At 37.9% G+C, this 16684-nt stretch overlaps 1 protein-coding gene across 4 annotated transcripts in view; it reads right to left on the bottom strand.

The window, feature by feature from the left end:
- Positions 1-16684, bottom strand: part of LOC113236813 — a 409563-nt gene that overhangs the window by 3293 nt on the left and 389586 nt on the right. The window contains exons 15-19 of one of the 4 annotated variants that reach the window (XM_026473010.1): positions 14197-14262; positions 12916-13047; positions 12011-12097; positions 9486-9628; positions 843-1073 (exon numbers count right to left, since the gene is read on the bottom strand). In XM_026473010.1, coding sequence (XP_026328795.1) covers positions 843-1073; positions 9486-9628; positions 12011-12097; positions 12916-13047; positions 14197-14262 — 659 coding nt within the window. Of the gene's footprint in view, positions 1-842; positions 1074-9485; positions 9629-12010; positions 12098-12915; positions 13048-14196; positions 15020-16189; positions 16274-16684 lie in introns of those variants that run through there. The other 3 variants (XR_003310980.1, XM_026473007.1, XM_026473009.1) reach the window with 3 other exon arrangements.

The following is a 16684-nucleotide window of genomic DNA, read 5'->3' as shown; positions in this document are numbered from 1 at the left end:
TCTGTGTCAGAGAATGCAGATAGAATTATATCAGTAGTATACCAGTTGGCTAGGATGTAAGTCGTTGAATTAAGGCTTCCCAGTAAAATAATGACCACTACATACAAAAGGCTGCAAAATTTAATGACCACTCTCAGCGTGTAGCTATCAAGGTTGAAGCGGGACGTTTTGAGAGCGAGTCAAGAATTTGCCATACAATAGATACAAAGGGTAAGAATAATATTTTATACGTTTTCAGTGAAAAGAAATAAAATGTAGTGGGGATTTGAGAAATATAATTTTATTTTAAGTAGGTTTACTTATTGTGATGCGGCATACCTACTTATTACTATTTTTAATTGTATGTTTTGTTTGTCTCCATATTATAATTTTGTTCTCGTGTTTAATTAAGTGTGTTTATTATTAAACCGAGTAGCGGTTTCTTTCTTTATTAGTTTTACCTGGCTAGCACATGTCTTGAGGAAAGACACAAACGCACCATCACACGTACATACACACACATACACAGACACATAAACGACAATTTATATCAGTAATTTACAGTTAGTTATGAATTCTGTTTTTATTTATTATACAGATATCACATATTTTGTATACGTAGTGAGTTTCTGTTATTGGCTTTTGTACTGCTTAAACGCATTTGTAAGATGAGTATAATATTGCCGAAGAAACTTTGTTGATAAAATAAAATAAAATAAATAAGTGTAATATAAAGCCTGAAAAAAAACTCGCTCACATTTATTTTTACTACGCTTACAATATGCAAAGAAAACTGAGTTCGTTAGGGTCGATTGCACAAATTTGTTAGAAATAGTAATTTGCGTGTATGAATGTAATCTCACCTGAAGATTATGCGTGACTTGCAAAGGTCGTTCCCCAGCGTTCAGTTTAGTGCAATACTTAGACGGGAAGTACCCAATCTTGCCCAGGCACTTTCCCTTCCACCAATCAGGGTCCGAGGTGTCTATTACGGTGACTTTATAACCAGCTTTGAGGTCGAGCTCGTCGTCATGGCGCGATTTAAAGTTGTAGAGTATCACGTAGAGATTTGTCGGTAGGAGACGCTGATGTTTCTGAAATTACGAAAAGTTTAAAGTTTTGTAATTAGTAGTCAAGATATGTACGCCGATCGTAAAGTCGTTGTTGGCCGGAGACCGGTGTGAAAACGGCGTAGCATTATATTTGTTACGTCTCATGCACTAAAAGTACGTCAATATACATAGCGGGAGTAAAAAAGGCATCTTTAATCCCTAGGGAGTAAAAAGTACTTAATTTTTTTATTTACTTCAAGTGAACAAAGTCAAACAGCCAGTAGTACGTTCGGATTTAGTTCCGTGCCTTTTTCGCATAGACGGTGGCGCTATATTATTTTTCCGCGTTAGTGCGTTTGTTGTAAAACTTCAAAACTTCAGAAATTTGGGTCGTAATTTTGTTGTAGAGCGAAAACGACTGAAATATTTTTATTTTTCTCGCAATCGAAGTGAAAAATAAAGTGTTTCGAGTTTAAAAGCCAATATAAAACCTCGGAGTAATAGCTCGCTAAAGCTCAGGTGTCTAACCACCTCGGGTCTACAGTGGCTCGTTTTAGTCTCTCGATAAAAAATATACTATTTCAGGTGTTTAAAACACACTGAAACATTGTTTTAATCAGCCGTTGTATCCATTTTCAGAATTTTTCGCATTTTTTACTCTCTAACTTGAGCTTTAATAGGTATAAAAAAAGACTCACATAAGAATGAATAAGACGTACGTAGACGGGACCATAATTAACTTCAATTATACGGAAATATTAAATATTGAAATAAGAGACGTAATTAACAAGAAAGTTGTTACTTCATTAATATGAAAGAAGTTTTCGCTGCGCCTATTTTATGTCGACATTGACTTACAATTATATGGACGTCGGGTCCGCGCTAAAAAGTGTCCGCACTTGTAAGGCGCTAAAATCGTATACAGAGCGCGACACTCCGCTTTAGTCTTCATTTGTTCTACTGACAGCGCGATACTGCGATGACATTACAATTTAAATTTCGAATAGGTTGACTTGGGACATTTTTTTCGTGGTTTTTGTATTAGACCCGTCGTCCATTTATTTGTAAGTCAATGTATGTCGATCTAATTCTTCAGAACAATGGCGACGCGCACATGTCTTTTAGTGACGTTTCTGACGTCCCTGCGGCTTTGGCGATGGGCTACAGATATGAAAGCACGACTTTCCAGTAAAGAAACGGACGCAAGGGTGAGGGTGCTCTGTTAGTAGAAGCGTTGGATACTCTCGTAGTTACAGAAGGTATGTGGAGAAGGAAGAATACATCAATTAAGATAAGATACCAAGTCTGTACAATCATAGCTTTGGGGTTAATATTCGCGCGATATTTAATGTAGCTATAAACATAAAGTGGCGAGTTTGATCTCTTGTGAGGACCTCAGACATGATTACTTAAACATTGTTGGTAAAAAAGATTTTCATAAGCTTGTTATCAGGGCTGTATTCAGTTAAATTTCCCTTTGGCCCTATTGGGGGCCACTCACACCTTTTCTTCTTATGTGTTATTTTTCAAATATAAATTCTAAGCAAAACCTTTAGTTTTATATTAATATCCAAACTGTAGCAAGTAAATAAACTAACTTCTATATTATATCAAGTTGAAAAAGCTATTATTTGTCCTACTATCGCACTGTAGGGCCACAACGACAACAAAGCTCTGGAACGGGCCTATATTATCCTTGTGTAAAGTTCACAACTTTTCTTTGAAAGAATGGGTAAGGTGTACGCGAGAAGCTGAGTAACAGCAGCTTTTCGGATTGTAAAAAAATCCAGTCTTACCTTACTTCAGCATTTATTATTGTTAAGTTACGTACACACATTCCATAAATAAAACTTTTGTTAGAATATTTTCGATAATCTTAGGACCTACCGATCTTTCTCTGACTTGGGAACGATTACTCTTCTAAAATAGATAAAATTGCTAATTTACTTCTACATATTGTATATTCAATGTAAATAAATCTCCAGCACACCCCGGGCACTCCATACTACGGTCGAAAATTGTTTACCTACTACTACTACATATAGCACGGCGATTTTTTAAAATAAAATATAAGTGCGCATTTGATCTCTATCTTACCTGATGGAAAGTGACGATGAGGTCGACGATGGAGTATGCACACCTAAATAATGGCTATTCACTCTCGCCTTGAAAAGACCCAATATAACTTTCAGGGAACAAGTCTACAGGCACGGAATTCCACTCCATAGCCGTTCGCCATATAAATGTGGAAGCGTAACGCTTCGTGCGAATCTTTGGAATATCCACAACATAGGGGTGGAACCCAAGCCTACGCCTAGTCCCCCGGTGATGCAAAGGGGAAGGTGGAATTAAATTGTGTAACTCCATCGCACACTCTCCGTGATATATCCTGTAAAGTACCGATAAGCAGGCAACTTTACGGTGGTGTGCAAGGCTCTGCAGCTTCGCCTCCACTAATTCCGAGTCACCTACATATAAACCTCTTGACACGGTTGTCAATTGAATCCAAAGTGGCAAGTTGATATGTGGCAGACCCATCCCAAAGGTGGCAGCAGTATTCCATGCACGAACGGACTTGTGCTTGGTACAGTTGAAGCAACTGTCCCGGAGTAAAGTAACGCCTCACCTGGAAAGGATCCCAAGCTTCCTTGCTGCATTTTTGGTCACGGATTCAATGTATCTGCCGAAGTTCAAATTGGACGACAGGTCCATTCCAAGTAGCTGGAAGTAGACGGCTATCGGTATGGATATATCACGAACAGTCGGAGTCAGCTCAAAGGGACTCAGTTTTGTGGAGAATAGACACGCTTGTGTTTTGGTAGCGTTAAACTTGACAAGATTGGCATTGCCCCAATCGAAGACTGCCTTGAGTGTCAAATCTTAACGGCTAACCATGGACTCTCGACAAGACTGGATTTCCTCTCCACTGACCCTTGCATTGGTAAAGTACCTATCTAGAACTGTGCTGTCATTATCATACGCAAAGGTACCTGGAATTAACATATCATTGATATGCAGCAGAAAGAGATTTGCAGACAGTACGGAACCCTGAGGAGCTCTCGCCATATGTTCGGAAGAGTAGCCTTCTAAGACCATTCTAATCGAACGTTCGCTCGAAAAATCCGAGATCCAATTGCAAAGGTCAATGGAAAGCCCATAAGAGGGAAGCTTACTTAAAAGGCTTGCTAGCCAGACCCTGTCAAAGGCTTTAGAAATGTCCAAAGACACTGCAAGTGATTCGCCTTGTTGTTCTATAGCCTCGCTCCATATGTGACAGGCATACACAAGAAGATCCCCAGTAGATCACCCTCGTCGGAATCCGTGCGATCACTGAGGAGGTCGTTGATGTCTTCAAGGTACGATAGGAGACGGTTGTAGAGTACACGTTACATAGTCTTGCAGAGAATGGAAGTGACTGAGATAGGTCTATAGTTGACAGGGTCAGATCTCCTTCGGTTTTTTGGCACAGGTTGCACTTTTGCAAGCCTCCACGACCTGGGAACTACACCAGTCTCAAGTGAGAGGCGGTACAGGCGTGTGAGAACAGGAGACAACTCAGGCGCACAGTTATAATTCCTCTCTTTATCCCGTTTAGATGATTATAAGCAGCCGTACACAGCACAACTACAATACTACAACTACATTATAAATAGTAGCGTAAAATGATGTTACATAGAAATTTCGTAATAAATAAATGAAAACTATATTCAAATATCAAAGCCGTCTTAGCGCGAAAACGGCTCGTCGACAGCTTTGTTCTCGTTCAGTCTATGTGACAGTCAATGTGCGGGGTGTGGTGTGGTATCTAAAGCTAGGGAGGGGCGGAGAGTGTTCGTTCTAGTTACTTATTTGTTCTCTGTCTCCAGAGAGAGAAGCTTAGTCACGTCGGTGTCAACCAATATTATATAAGTTGTGTTTACAAGGATAAATTAGATACAGGGATTTGATAAGATGACGCCTCTTTAATAACGACACAAAATATGTAGTCGGTGATCGTATTAACAACAGTAAACAACAAAAAATGACCTGATCAAGTTTCCACGCAAAATTCGCACGTTCTATTATATAAATAAATTCCCGATATGGTGGAAAAAGATATTTATACAGTTGTACGAGAATAGGCTCCAAGCTAAAGAATCAAATATGAGAAGACCTGATTGAGGAAAATCTAAACGAGTGATCAACGGCCTGCAAAAACTATTATACGTGGGGGATATTTGTTCATTTTTATGAGATGTACCTTGGTCAATTTCTGCAGAAAGTAAAAAATGTTCGAAATGCAAATAAACAAGATGGTCGCCATGGTACAAATTTCGAAGCCTTCTATCATGGAAACTATTAGAGATACGTAGGAGGTGCTGGAAGGAATGTCATAGAGGGTAATAGTTGTCAAATGCTTGTCTAAAATAAAGTTAGGTATTACGAACCAAATTTTTTCTTCATGAATTTAAAATTATATTGATTGCCAAAGAGTATCAAATATTTATAACTTTTATACTAACAGAAAAAAACCAACCTCTAAAGTTTGTCGGATTCATCCCCTAATTTGGCACGCTTAGAGGTGGAATATTTTCTTCAAATTTGAGTCGAACCTCTACTGAGATATACCCTTCCCAGCAAAAAAATGATCGATTCATAAATGTCGAAGTAATCAAGTCACATACGCACAAACAAAAAATAGAGTCGAATTGAAAACCTTTTTTTGAAGTCGGTTAAAAAAGTTAACTATGGTTGGACTTATTGTTACACCCTGAGTCGAAAATCGCCGTTACTCTGTTTACATCCAATTTAGTGTTTAGTACAGTGACGATGTAAACGAACTCGTTTTATTATCTCTGTCTAATATTAACAATAACCGTAGCGTCGTCTTACAATTTTAAACGTAATAAAGTGAAATTGGTCCTTTATTCTATTACTGTATCGTTCGTCGACCTCTAGTTAACAATGTCATAAGCAACTGCGTACTATATTTCATTGGTCCAGATGAACAGGATATTATCTCAAAAACACAGATTTTTCAGGAGAGGAATTTTAAAGTTTCTACTAGCATTATTTCAGCCGCTATTGTTCTTTGGTACCTATACGTATTTAAAGCCTACACATTTAACAGTATTTTCGAATACTTCTTATTCTTATCAGTTCCGTAGTTTTGACAAAATCCTGAATGAATGAATATAAAATATTTGTGATTCAGAATTTTAACTAAACTATTCGTGTTTAATACTTTTAAATGAAGGAATAATATTCAATTCGATAAAACTTTGAGGAACATAGTAGTACCTATCTCAAAAAATTGCTCTGTACTATAGATTACCACAACATTTCAATGACTAAAATATTCTAAAAAGGTATTACCCTTAGAATAATAATAACGCATAGAATGATAGTTTCATATCAAACGAACTGTCACAAGTGAGGCAAAAACCGAATTCATGTAGGCGTAAGCAACTTGTATCTACGCTCGTCGGCACGCACACAAGTATACAAATAATGATGCCATGGAATAACATTTCCCTCAAAAGTGGGAAAATTGTATCTTGCGTAACTCATCATTAAGTTAAAGGTGCCTACAGATTTGCCCGATTTTGTCGATCGTTACTGTCGATAGACAATGTCGATCAGGTGCCTACAGATATGCTCGGTTTTGTCGATCGTTACTGTCGATCGACAATGTCAAGTGACAAGAATTTTTTTAAATTTATTTTTGGTAATTGCATTTATATCTGAATACACGATGACGGACACGACTTTTCAAATAAATGCAATATGGTAGCCATTTTCGAGGAATTCGAGGTGCTCATTACGAATATGGCACTCATTTCTAAATTCAAGATGGCGGGCACGATTTTTCAAAAAACCCAGTAAACGATACCCAGAATCAAAATCAAAATAATCTTCATTTCATAGGTAAGCATTATTACACTAGAAGTCGTCACATTAGTTAAACTCTACCGCTCATTCGTAAGGCAGATTCCCCCGAGAAATATGAGCAAGAAACTCTAGGGGTTGCTCTTTGTAAACAACATTTGTACGCATTTAACTTGCAGAAATGGAAGTCAAATGCACACTTACATTAGAATAAAAAAAAATCTGCAGCCGTCGCGATATTGCCTATTCTCAAAAAATTACGTAATATAATTATTTTGAAACAGAATAGCAAAATTTCCCAATTTTGAAAAATCCATGAAAGAAATCCGTTACTTTGCAACATTTTCGTGTCTTGTTGCAACGAAATTAATTTTCGGTAATTCGGTGAATATTTATATAAAAATATGTACAAGTTGAAACGCGTTACTTCCATGTGGAATGTGATGATAGTGTCTATTTTATGTTTGCCTGTTCTATTTTTACACCCATTTACCGCACATTTCGTCATTATTAGCAAAAATTTTTGAGCTGTTCGCGGTGCACTTTGACCTTGAGCACTGACAGCCCGCCCGCTCGTGTAGGCCCTTTGGGAAGCCTCTAACTTGCCTCACTTAGCGTGTGCGGGCTAGGTTTCAATGCGTTATTATTCTAAGGTATTACCTTGAAAAAATCGTCATTGTTTCAGAAATAAATATTTTTAAAATACACTTGCCTTATAATGAACACGTGCCGTGTTTTCGTTTTAATACCCTGTTCCACGAACGACAACGTCTTGACGACTACAGCTTCGTGTTTAATACTGAATACGACTGTGTTGCTCAATGTTTGGGGCCAAAACGTGCAAAAAGTTCAAAGATACTACCCTGCCTCTCGCGCCATTTTACGCCCGATGGTTAGATAAGACCTTGTTCATTAGAAAGTCTCGATTTTTTTTAATAGGATTGCATTTTAAAGTAGAAAGTCCAAATGTTTGAGTTGATACCCTGTTCATCCAAGGTAACGATTTGTCAATTTAATATGGCAAATTGGGCACCACAACGAGCGGTCACAGTAAGAACTAACATGTTCACATTAAACGAATTCAGTCGCTCGCGACTACCAATAAATATTCATGGTAGCGTTTTATTATTTTAGTTGTACCTACAGTTTTAAACATAATTTGAAAAAAGCTAAATATTTTCGTGCTGCACCGAAATAACCTTTGTCCAATGCAGCACATACATATGAACATTTTTACACCAGCAGCATCGCAAAATAGTATCTCGATTAGGATTTTGTACAGGGTCAAGAGCACGTCAAGCTTGACTCTTTTAAGACTTGGGTTTAAGTCTGTATGCCGCTTACGATAAGAACGGTCCAAAGTACAAAGCGTCAAGCTTGACGTGCTCTTGATTGTACGTACTTAAAAATACATTTGAAAATAAAAAAAATATAAATTGGGCACAAAATGTTTTAAACATCGAGCTAACGCTAGTGAAACAACGTTTTCATAGATTTCTCAAAGATGGCGCTACGGCAAGAAAATTGCTAAAAAACCAAAACCAAAGATCTGCAACAAGCAAAGAAAGATTCGTAAGACAGCGTATTCGGGTATTTAGTTCCTATGTCGCGACGAGTACCAAATAGCTATTTTTGTAACTAATTTGTTTTGTATTATTGACGAGCTGCAATTTATCAAAGCTTAACGCACACACTCAACTTTAAGGTTGAGTATCGATTAATCGGAATAATCGATGTTTTTGTGGAATAATCGATGTTTTTAATCGATGTCATATGGTTCGATTAATCGGATAATCGATGATTTCATACCGATTTTTTCAAAATAAAAAAAACAATTTCATAAAAATATTTTATAAAGATGTTAAAATATTGGAAAAATATAACCGCTTTTAAATAAAAATGTTCATTTTATTAAGTCGATTTTACAAAAATGAGATTTGCGCGCAATACCGTGGCACCAGAAAGATGGTTTACATAAGCTAATCATAAAATTTGGCTGCACCGCCTTTGAACAATTTATAATTAATACTGGTGTCTATACTACTATATTGTTGTAATTTGTGTAATTAGAAATAAGGCGGCGAATGAGGGTCATCTTACGAGGTTCCTATGCAAGCCGCCTGAGCCGCCACCTGTGTTTCCCAGGTTATTCTAGAAACCCTGGTACTATTAGCTTAGACTTAATGGAGTATTGTCCAGCTCTCTCTATACTTACTTAGTTTTTTTAACTTTAGAAATCAGGTAAACAAAGAAGCAGGGTTTGTAGACCGTAAGAGATGAAAGTAACGTTATAAAATTTAACTTACACAGCTAAAAAAAATCACAAACAAGAATACGAAGTATTGCGACCAATTAAAATATTTATATTTTGTCGATTAATCGAATTTTTGAGCCACGATTAATCGGTACATCGATTGTTTTATCAAAACGAATAATCGATGTTTTGTTGGTCGATGTGCCCATCCCTATAAAGCTTCTCTGATTTCTAGTAATAATAAACAAATTAACTAGATGGCGCTAACTCTATGGAGTTATGCTATGTTTGTCTTATTTATTAGTTATTATATGACATGACATTAAACTTACGCTATGTTGCTTGACGGGCGAAGGACAAGGACTGGCACTATTAGAAGACAGGCTTTTGTCTGGCTCATCGGGTAGTTCTACGCTGCTCATTCGTCCTATACGGGCGCTTAGTAGTCTCTTGCTATGTACTGGCGACGACGGGGCTGGATATATCAAGAAATTAGTAAGTATGTGTGTAGTTGTTGAGTTTGCAATTGTAATGAATCATTCTTCCCTTGCATTTCTCCTTATCGACTATCATATGAAAATTTAGCCAAATGGACTTAATCTACACGCACGTTAGCATAGTCGATGCCCTAAGATACCTAACTCTCTAGCCAACCTTTTGGTCCTGAGAACCTTTTTACCCATTCAACAGAAAAGTGTAAAGGAATTCCAACTATTTGGTTGAAATTTGTATTTATGTAATGTAATTAAAGATCAAATTGGCTTAAAGTTTCTTAAAAAGTTATAAACTATTGATGCAATAAGATGGGCCACAAATAGTCGGAATTCTGTTTCGAAATTTCGTTTCGGAACATCGATTCGAGATTCCGGAAATGCATCACACACATACATTTATTTCCGTTCGGAATAACAAGATTCGGTTGAAAGACGTTATGTATTAAATTTACGACCGTGTGTTGCCACCCTGCAAAATCTGTGGAAGACTTGCATTCGGAACAGTTTTTTCTGTGAGGAATCCCAAATACACAAGACGTACGGAATCTCGAAACGAAAAAAAATTCCAACGGAATACTACTGTATGTGTGTAATTGATAAGTCCGTGATTTGTATGGTTTTACTGCCTTCGAAATACCGAAACGGAATTTCGAAACGGAATTCCGACTGTAGGGGAAACGTACCAAATATTGGATACGTGCACAATACTGGATATCCCGCTATAATGAAAACTAAATAACACCATCTTTATTTAAAAACTAGAACTACTTCGTCAATGTAAGTTACCAATATTTTGCTAGTTGTCTGCGCCATTTTTGCTTTCAGTTCGTTGTCAACATTCAAAGTGTATTTTACCGTTCAACGATTTCTTCAGATCTTGACTTCAAAACGCTGTTAGAGTACTATATGTGATATTATATTTTGTGACAGTGTTATATACCAGCTAGGCGCATAATTAGAATACAGAAGTTAACGCATTTTAGCGATGACATTTTCGTAACCGATTATGGTACAATTACCTCCATATTGGATACCTAGGTATCCACAGAATTAGATATCCGATATTGGGGTACCTACATCACTCGTTGTATAGTGTCTTTCATAATCAAATGTTTAATTATTTGTTTAGATAGGGATCATTAAATAAGACGACCGTTCAGACTTTTTTGCTTACTGCTTTTGCAAATTTAAAAGGATCATTAAATAGTATACCCTGTACTGGATATCCATTGTTAAGGTACGTGTGAAAACATCGTTGATGAAATGAACATAGATATAAGTTTAATTGATTTTCTAATGTAAAGACTTTAGATAGAAAATGACTGTGACTGCAATAAATATAAATTTTTAAATATTATATTTGTGTTTTTTCAAATGTTCAAAAAGTATCCGATATTTGGTACGTCTCCCATATGTGGCTGGTCAGGAAGTCATCACAAAATTGATTTTACGGCTCACAGAATAAAGATTAAGCTGGTTATACACGTTTCTTTACGCTGATGTACTTAGAACCAAATAGACGGTTAGGGGGTCAGCTATCTTAGGGCACCGATTGTACATGAAAATCAATCAACATCCTCAATGTACAGATTTCGTAAATTTAAAAATGTCTTGTATTTCGATTATGACTGTACAACCAATATTGATTTTCGTGAAATGAATTCGTGTACCTATAACAAACAAAATACTCAATTAGACTGAATCATTACATTTGCCATGTCGTCATTTACACACAAAGTATACAAATACGCAAGATACAAAAATAAAACTGTGATAGAATACGATTTTCTGTGTTAGATCAGTGCAAGGCCGAGGCCAAACTTTTATGAAATAATAATGAGGTCGTGAGAAACAACATCGATCACATCTATAGAATCGATAATTCATATTAAAAAAATTGCAATGTCAAGTATAGTTCAAGGTGATGTTACCCAAAATTCATGTTGTTTTTTAGGCTTATAGGATAAAATTTCAATGTAAGTCTGGTCTCCAGGCGAACTAGTATTTGATTAAAATGACAAATGTCTATAGCTGTCAGCTACGTATTATGACAACACAGAGCTTTATAAAAGCGGACATAAACTCGAGTGCCATATTAAGTACAGTATTATCTCATAACACAATATCTAATAATCACCACGGACAAACAATGGCGTATCAGCAGACAGACAAGGTCACTAATAAATAATATGGTGTATTTTTTAACATTTGTAGCAAACCATGGCTAGAAGGAATATTGAGCGTAAACGGATTTTCATTCATAGGCATTTTATCGATATTTATTACGAAAATGCCCGATCTTTATACTGACACTGACATTATTTAACCATGGCACGTGAAAATTTAAAAGACCGTGCACGTACATGAAAAAGAACGCACTCTATAACTATGTATTGTGTGGTTATTAATTCTTTGAGAACCATGCCTCATGCAAAGCGTTCTGCCGCTACCTAAAAAAGACGAAAAATAAAATTATGAACAACATGCAACAAAATAAGATTCCAGATGTTAATGTTGTTCGGATAACTGAACATGTGAGGAATCTAAATGAATTTGAGATCATATTTTTTCCTTATGGTGAATTTCTGAAAAAATGTAATTTTATCGTGACCGAAAATTTTGATTACAGACAAAGACACCAGTGTTAAAATATTTTTTTATATGCGACAATATATTCCGAATTTTTTTTACAATATCCTCACATTGGTAACATCGATAGCTGAGAAAACAACAGGAATGCCGACATATATCAAAGAACACGAAAATCGCATTCTTGTTCCCTTTGAGCGACGTCGAAAGCGCACCACATATATGGAGATTCTCTAGAGACAACACAAAAAAACTTTACATTCTATTACACACAAGCTAAGCCAAAGGGAAGTAATGTTTGGAGCTGAACATCGCGTGTGCTGACATTACAATTTGACATAAAAATTACCAGAGTCCAAAAAACCGTACTGTAAGCGTGGTCGCTAGTAGTAAATTCCTCGTATTTAATTTAAGAATCGAAAGTGCGATAAAGCGTTAACGCAAGCACCCGATAAAGCCTTTTCCAAAAAGGATGATATACAAGCGTAATAAAGAATATTATATTATTAATATTATTCTGCTTGGCCCTTAAGTATTCTGTATGAAATGTGACCAGAGAGCTTGATGAGGATTACAGTAAAACTGCCTGCAAATCATCCAATTTGGCATGGACTTAAGCGTAAAGAGAAAAAAAAAGGTTGTTTGGACTCGAAATTATTGTTACGGGCGATGTTCGTACAGAGCACACGACTGCTTTGCGAAGGTCCCTGGTCTCGTGGTGGGCGGCGCCTCAATTCACCACACTCCGGTGAATCCAAGGATAGGCTCTTCATTCTAAGGTTCAACTTTTGACGTCTCGGCGAATGCGGCGCTACAACAGTCACGTAGTTTGAGCTTGTAGCACTTACTCATATTATACATCAGGTCCTATCAGAGAAATAGAATGACCTTTGCTTTATGTACCTGAAAAGTCATTTTATCCTTTATGTGATCAGAAAAAGCTTTACATATTTAAGAATTGGTTATGAATGTAACAATGTCTTAGAACGGTAATCAGACAGATAAAAAACGAAAGGTGTTCCTATTGTTAGCTAGGCCTTTCTATCCTTACACAGAGATCTTTAAAGTTGGCATATGAAAATGTAATGTTGAGTTTAGTTCAGCATGGATGAGTATAAACTTCAAATCATTAAATTTTGTATGGTGCTTTAGAAATATGGCTTTTTAGACATTGCGTCCAGACAGGTCTTTGTGAATGAGACTCTTGCCTTTGAAACAATGACGAAATTTCCGTAAAGATTCAAATTTAGGCAAATATTTATATTCTAATGAATTCGACTTTCAAGATTTAGTAATTACGTACTACTAAAATACGGGAGCAGGCAAATCGTACAAATTTGTTATAAGTAATCACAACAGTAAAGTGTGCAGAAGCAATGCAAATAAAATTGACTACGAAACAAAGATAATCTAAATTAGACTGAAGTAAAAAGAAATAGAAGAAATAAAGAGAAAAATCGCAAAATCCTACAGTTAACGTACCTACTTAATTTGATAGTTTTATGAATCTCTACCTACAATTATGTTCTTTAATGATGTGTGCAGTACTTCAAGTGCCACTATGAAGCTTCGTTTAGAGTATGATATTTTAAGTGTTGTTTAATTACCAAAATACGTACTAAAGTAATCAATAAAAATCTATGATTGAATGCAGCTCGTCATCAGCAGCGTTTGTTGAATAGCAAAGGCATGTTTACACTCTCAATAATGCGAGTACATTTTATTCGTGCTTAATGTTCAGCAAGTAGTAAGTAATGCACTAATCACTAAATTAGTACATATCGAATTTTTTACTACTTATAAATATATATATAATAATAATCAAAGTGTAAACGTAACCTTATTGAAGGTGTTGTCTTATGAGACTTTAAACGAAATGTCAAAATGCTCGTCGATGCAACGAATCTTTTAATCAACAAAGAAGTCTACGGGGATTTGATTAAATACGTCATTTTGGTACCAGGTAAGGGACTGGTGCGGTCTGCCTGCCTCAACATTTGGGCACTCTTGGAGTTCTTCATCGAACCTGTGTGGACAATCAGGAACGAGTCTATAATAGTATTTAGTAATAACATGTGTCGAGGATGTACTACCCTTTTAAAACTATAGTGAAAACAAAAGGCGAATGAGAAGCTGAACACAAAGCGAAAACAAATGAAATATCAAATGTTTTGTAGAATATGACGACAATGTCTTCATAGATTTTGTGGTGAGAGTTTCGTTTGCTCAGCGTTAATTCGTGAGTCAATTAGTATGAAAGTAAAATGAGGGTTATGGACACGATTATATGGTGCTAGTCAGAATGTTAGCAGTTTAGTGTTAAGCTGTGTATTTCCGAAAGAAAAACGCATGCAGCCGTTAACACGCCCGCCAAGCCATGCACCACTTACATCCAACGCTGGTCGGCGAAGGCCTCAGGCGGATCCGATCGAATCATTACTTAAATGAAATAGTGCAAACGTGGGTAAACCAGAAAAAGGAAGCTTGAATTCTGACTTTTATTGTAACAGTAACAATATACATATATCACAGTACGCGGGGCGCTTCGGGGTAATTAACATTCAACTTCTGAGGAACGGCTGTCGGGGACAAACCGTGGCCGCGCTGAGTCAGTGCTCGCTTAGTGGCGAAATGATTCATGATCACAAGCCCGTCAGGGTGAAAACTCTATTATTTTTTCTTGACACTGGCTGTGGACTTGAGAATTGAAGGCGGAGGGTCGCCGTTCTCGTTAACGAAACATAGGGGCTGGCCAAAAGGTCGCGTCGTCGTCTGCTCCAGCTCTGCAAAGATAATACGCGAACGAAACAAAATAAATAAAAATAAACAAATTAAATACTACAACACAAAATAAACCAAATATCAAGGGGACAAACAGGGAAAACGTGACATTTATATGTTCATTGATGTATCTGTATGAAATGATATCCCGTTAAGGGCAGGTTCAAGCATCTAAAGGTGTATTGCCGAGATTCGTCTAGTTTAGTTCCTATTTTCTAAAAACTAACACCGCAATTGCGAAACACAAAATAAATAAACGAAAAATACGGAACACACAACTTAAACGAGGCACCGGAACCCAGAAAGACGGGACAGACAAAGCTTGTATCGCAGCCGTGAGACTGAGAGAGCGTTGCGCTACGGCAGCCCTGGGCGCGTACTTTCTGGTAGAGAAATCGACCGATGCTGCGGCGAGCCGCGGCGCGACTTCGAGCCCCACATGGACAAGCTCTTGACGCCGGCGAAGAGTCGCCGCCGCACGCCGCCTTCAGGCCGCGCCGCGCCTACCGACAAGCAGCGCTCAGTACTGACCGCACCCCGCCCCCGCCCTGCGCCCGCGACTAAAAGGAATGCGTGCAAAAACAACTCGACGCTACTGAAAACGAGTGAATCGAAGCTGCCGGTCGGCCGTCGCGCGTCACAACGGAGTGGTGGCAGGCGACGGCCGGCGGCCTACGGCGCGGCTCGAGCGGAGAAGCGAGCGAGCTCGGGTGCGGCGCCAGACCTGAGCTAGAGGAGATGGGCTGCGGCGCCACGGCCAGCCCGGCGGTCGGCCGCGCCGGCGAGCGCGCCGGCGGCGTCTCCTCGGCCGTCGGCGCCACCACGCGCACTACCGGGCCCCCGCGCGATTCCCCGCCGCCCGGCTTCGCTATTTCGTTGGCCCGCTTCAGAACTTGGTAGGTTTGATCCACTTCCTCCTCTGAGCATCGAGCGAAATCGGGTTAGAGTTATGTCTCGATGGCCGTGACTACGATCTTATGGAACTCGATAGGTTATTATGTAGGAGTCAGGCAAAGGTAGTGTTTGGTGGTTAGTATGTTTATATTCTCGAAGAACTCTGTAAGTGACACGGGTAATAATCAACCTGGTCAGGTTTTGTCAATAGTTAATGTTTATAATTCTTGGTTTCAGGAGGGTGCGGAAGGGTCACACCTGACTGACTCATACTGTACCCTCGTCATAGTAGCTATCGAAATCGTCATTGGACTCGACCGTTCTAGTGAGCCTTTGTCCCGGCAGCCATCCGTCCTCCACCCCTGGACAATGCGAGGTTACAACTTCCGACTGTGGTATCTTTAGCTGTTGCAAGTAGGTATATATGCAAATCGTGGCGTAGTTTTTGCAAGCTGGATGATTTAGAGCGGTGTGTCGTGTTGAAATGTAAATTTATTACTGCACAAGAAAGTCACTTCAGTAAATTAAATAATGTGAGATAATTTAACTTATCTTTGTACTTGAGATACATATCTTGGAACATAATTTTCAATGAGCAACATTAACCACTTACCACAACCACTGATGGCATCTTCTATGGCAATAGACTAAATTATAGAGTAACCATGTATTAAAATCAATTGCTTTTGAAATCGTTATCTGTTAAAAATTTATTATGACCTCAATTATCAAATTGTCATAAAATAAATTTTTAAATTATTCTTCAGCTAGAT

The sequence above is a fragment of the Hyposmocoma kahamanoa genome, unplaced genomic scaffold (genome assembly GCF_003589595.1).
Source record: "Hyposmocoma kahamanoa isolate Upper Pololo Valley unplaced genomic scaffold, ASM358959v1 92, whole genome shotgun sequence".
Taxonomy (NCBI): Eukaryota; Metazoa; Arthropoda; class Insecta; order Lepidoptera; family Cosmopterigidae; genus Hyposmocoma; species Hyposmocoma kahamanoa.
The sequence above is the reverse complement of the archived record's forward strand: the minus strand, read 5'-3'. Positions and strand labels throughout refer to the sequence as shown.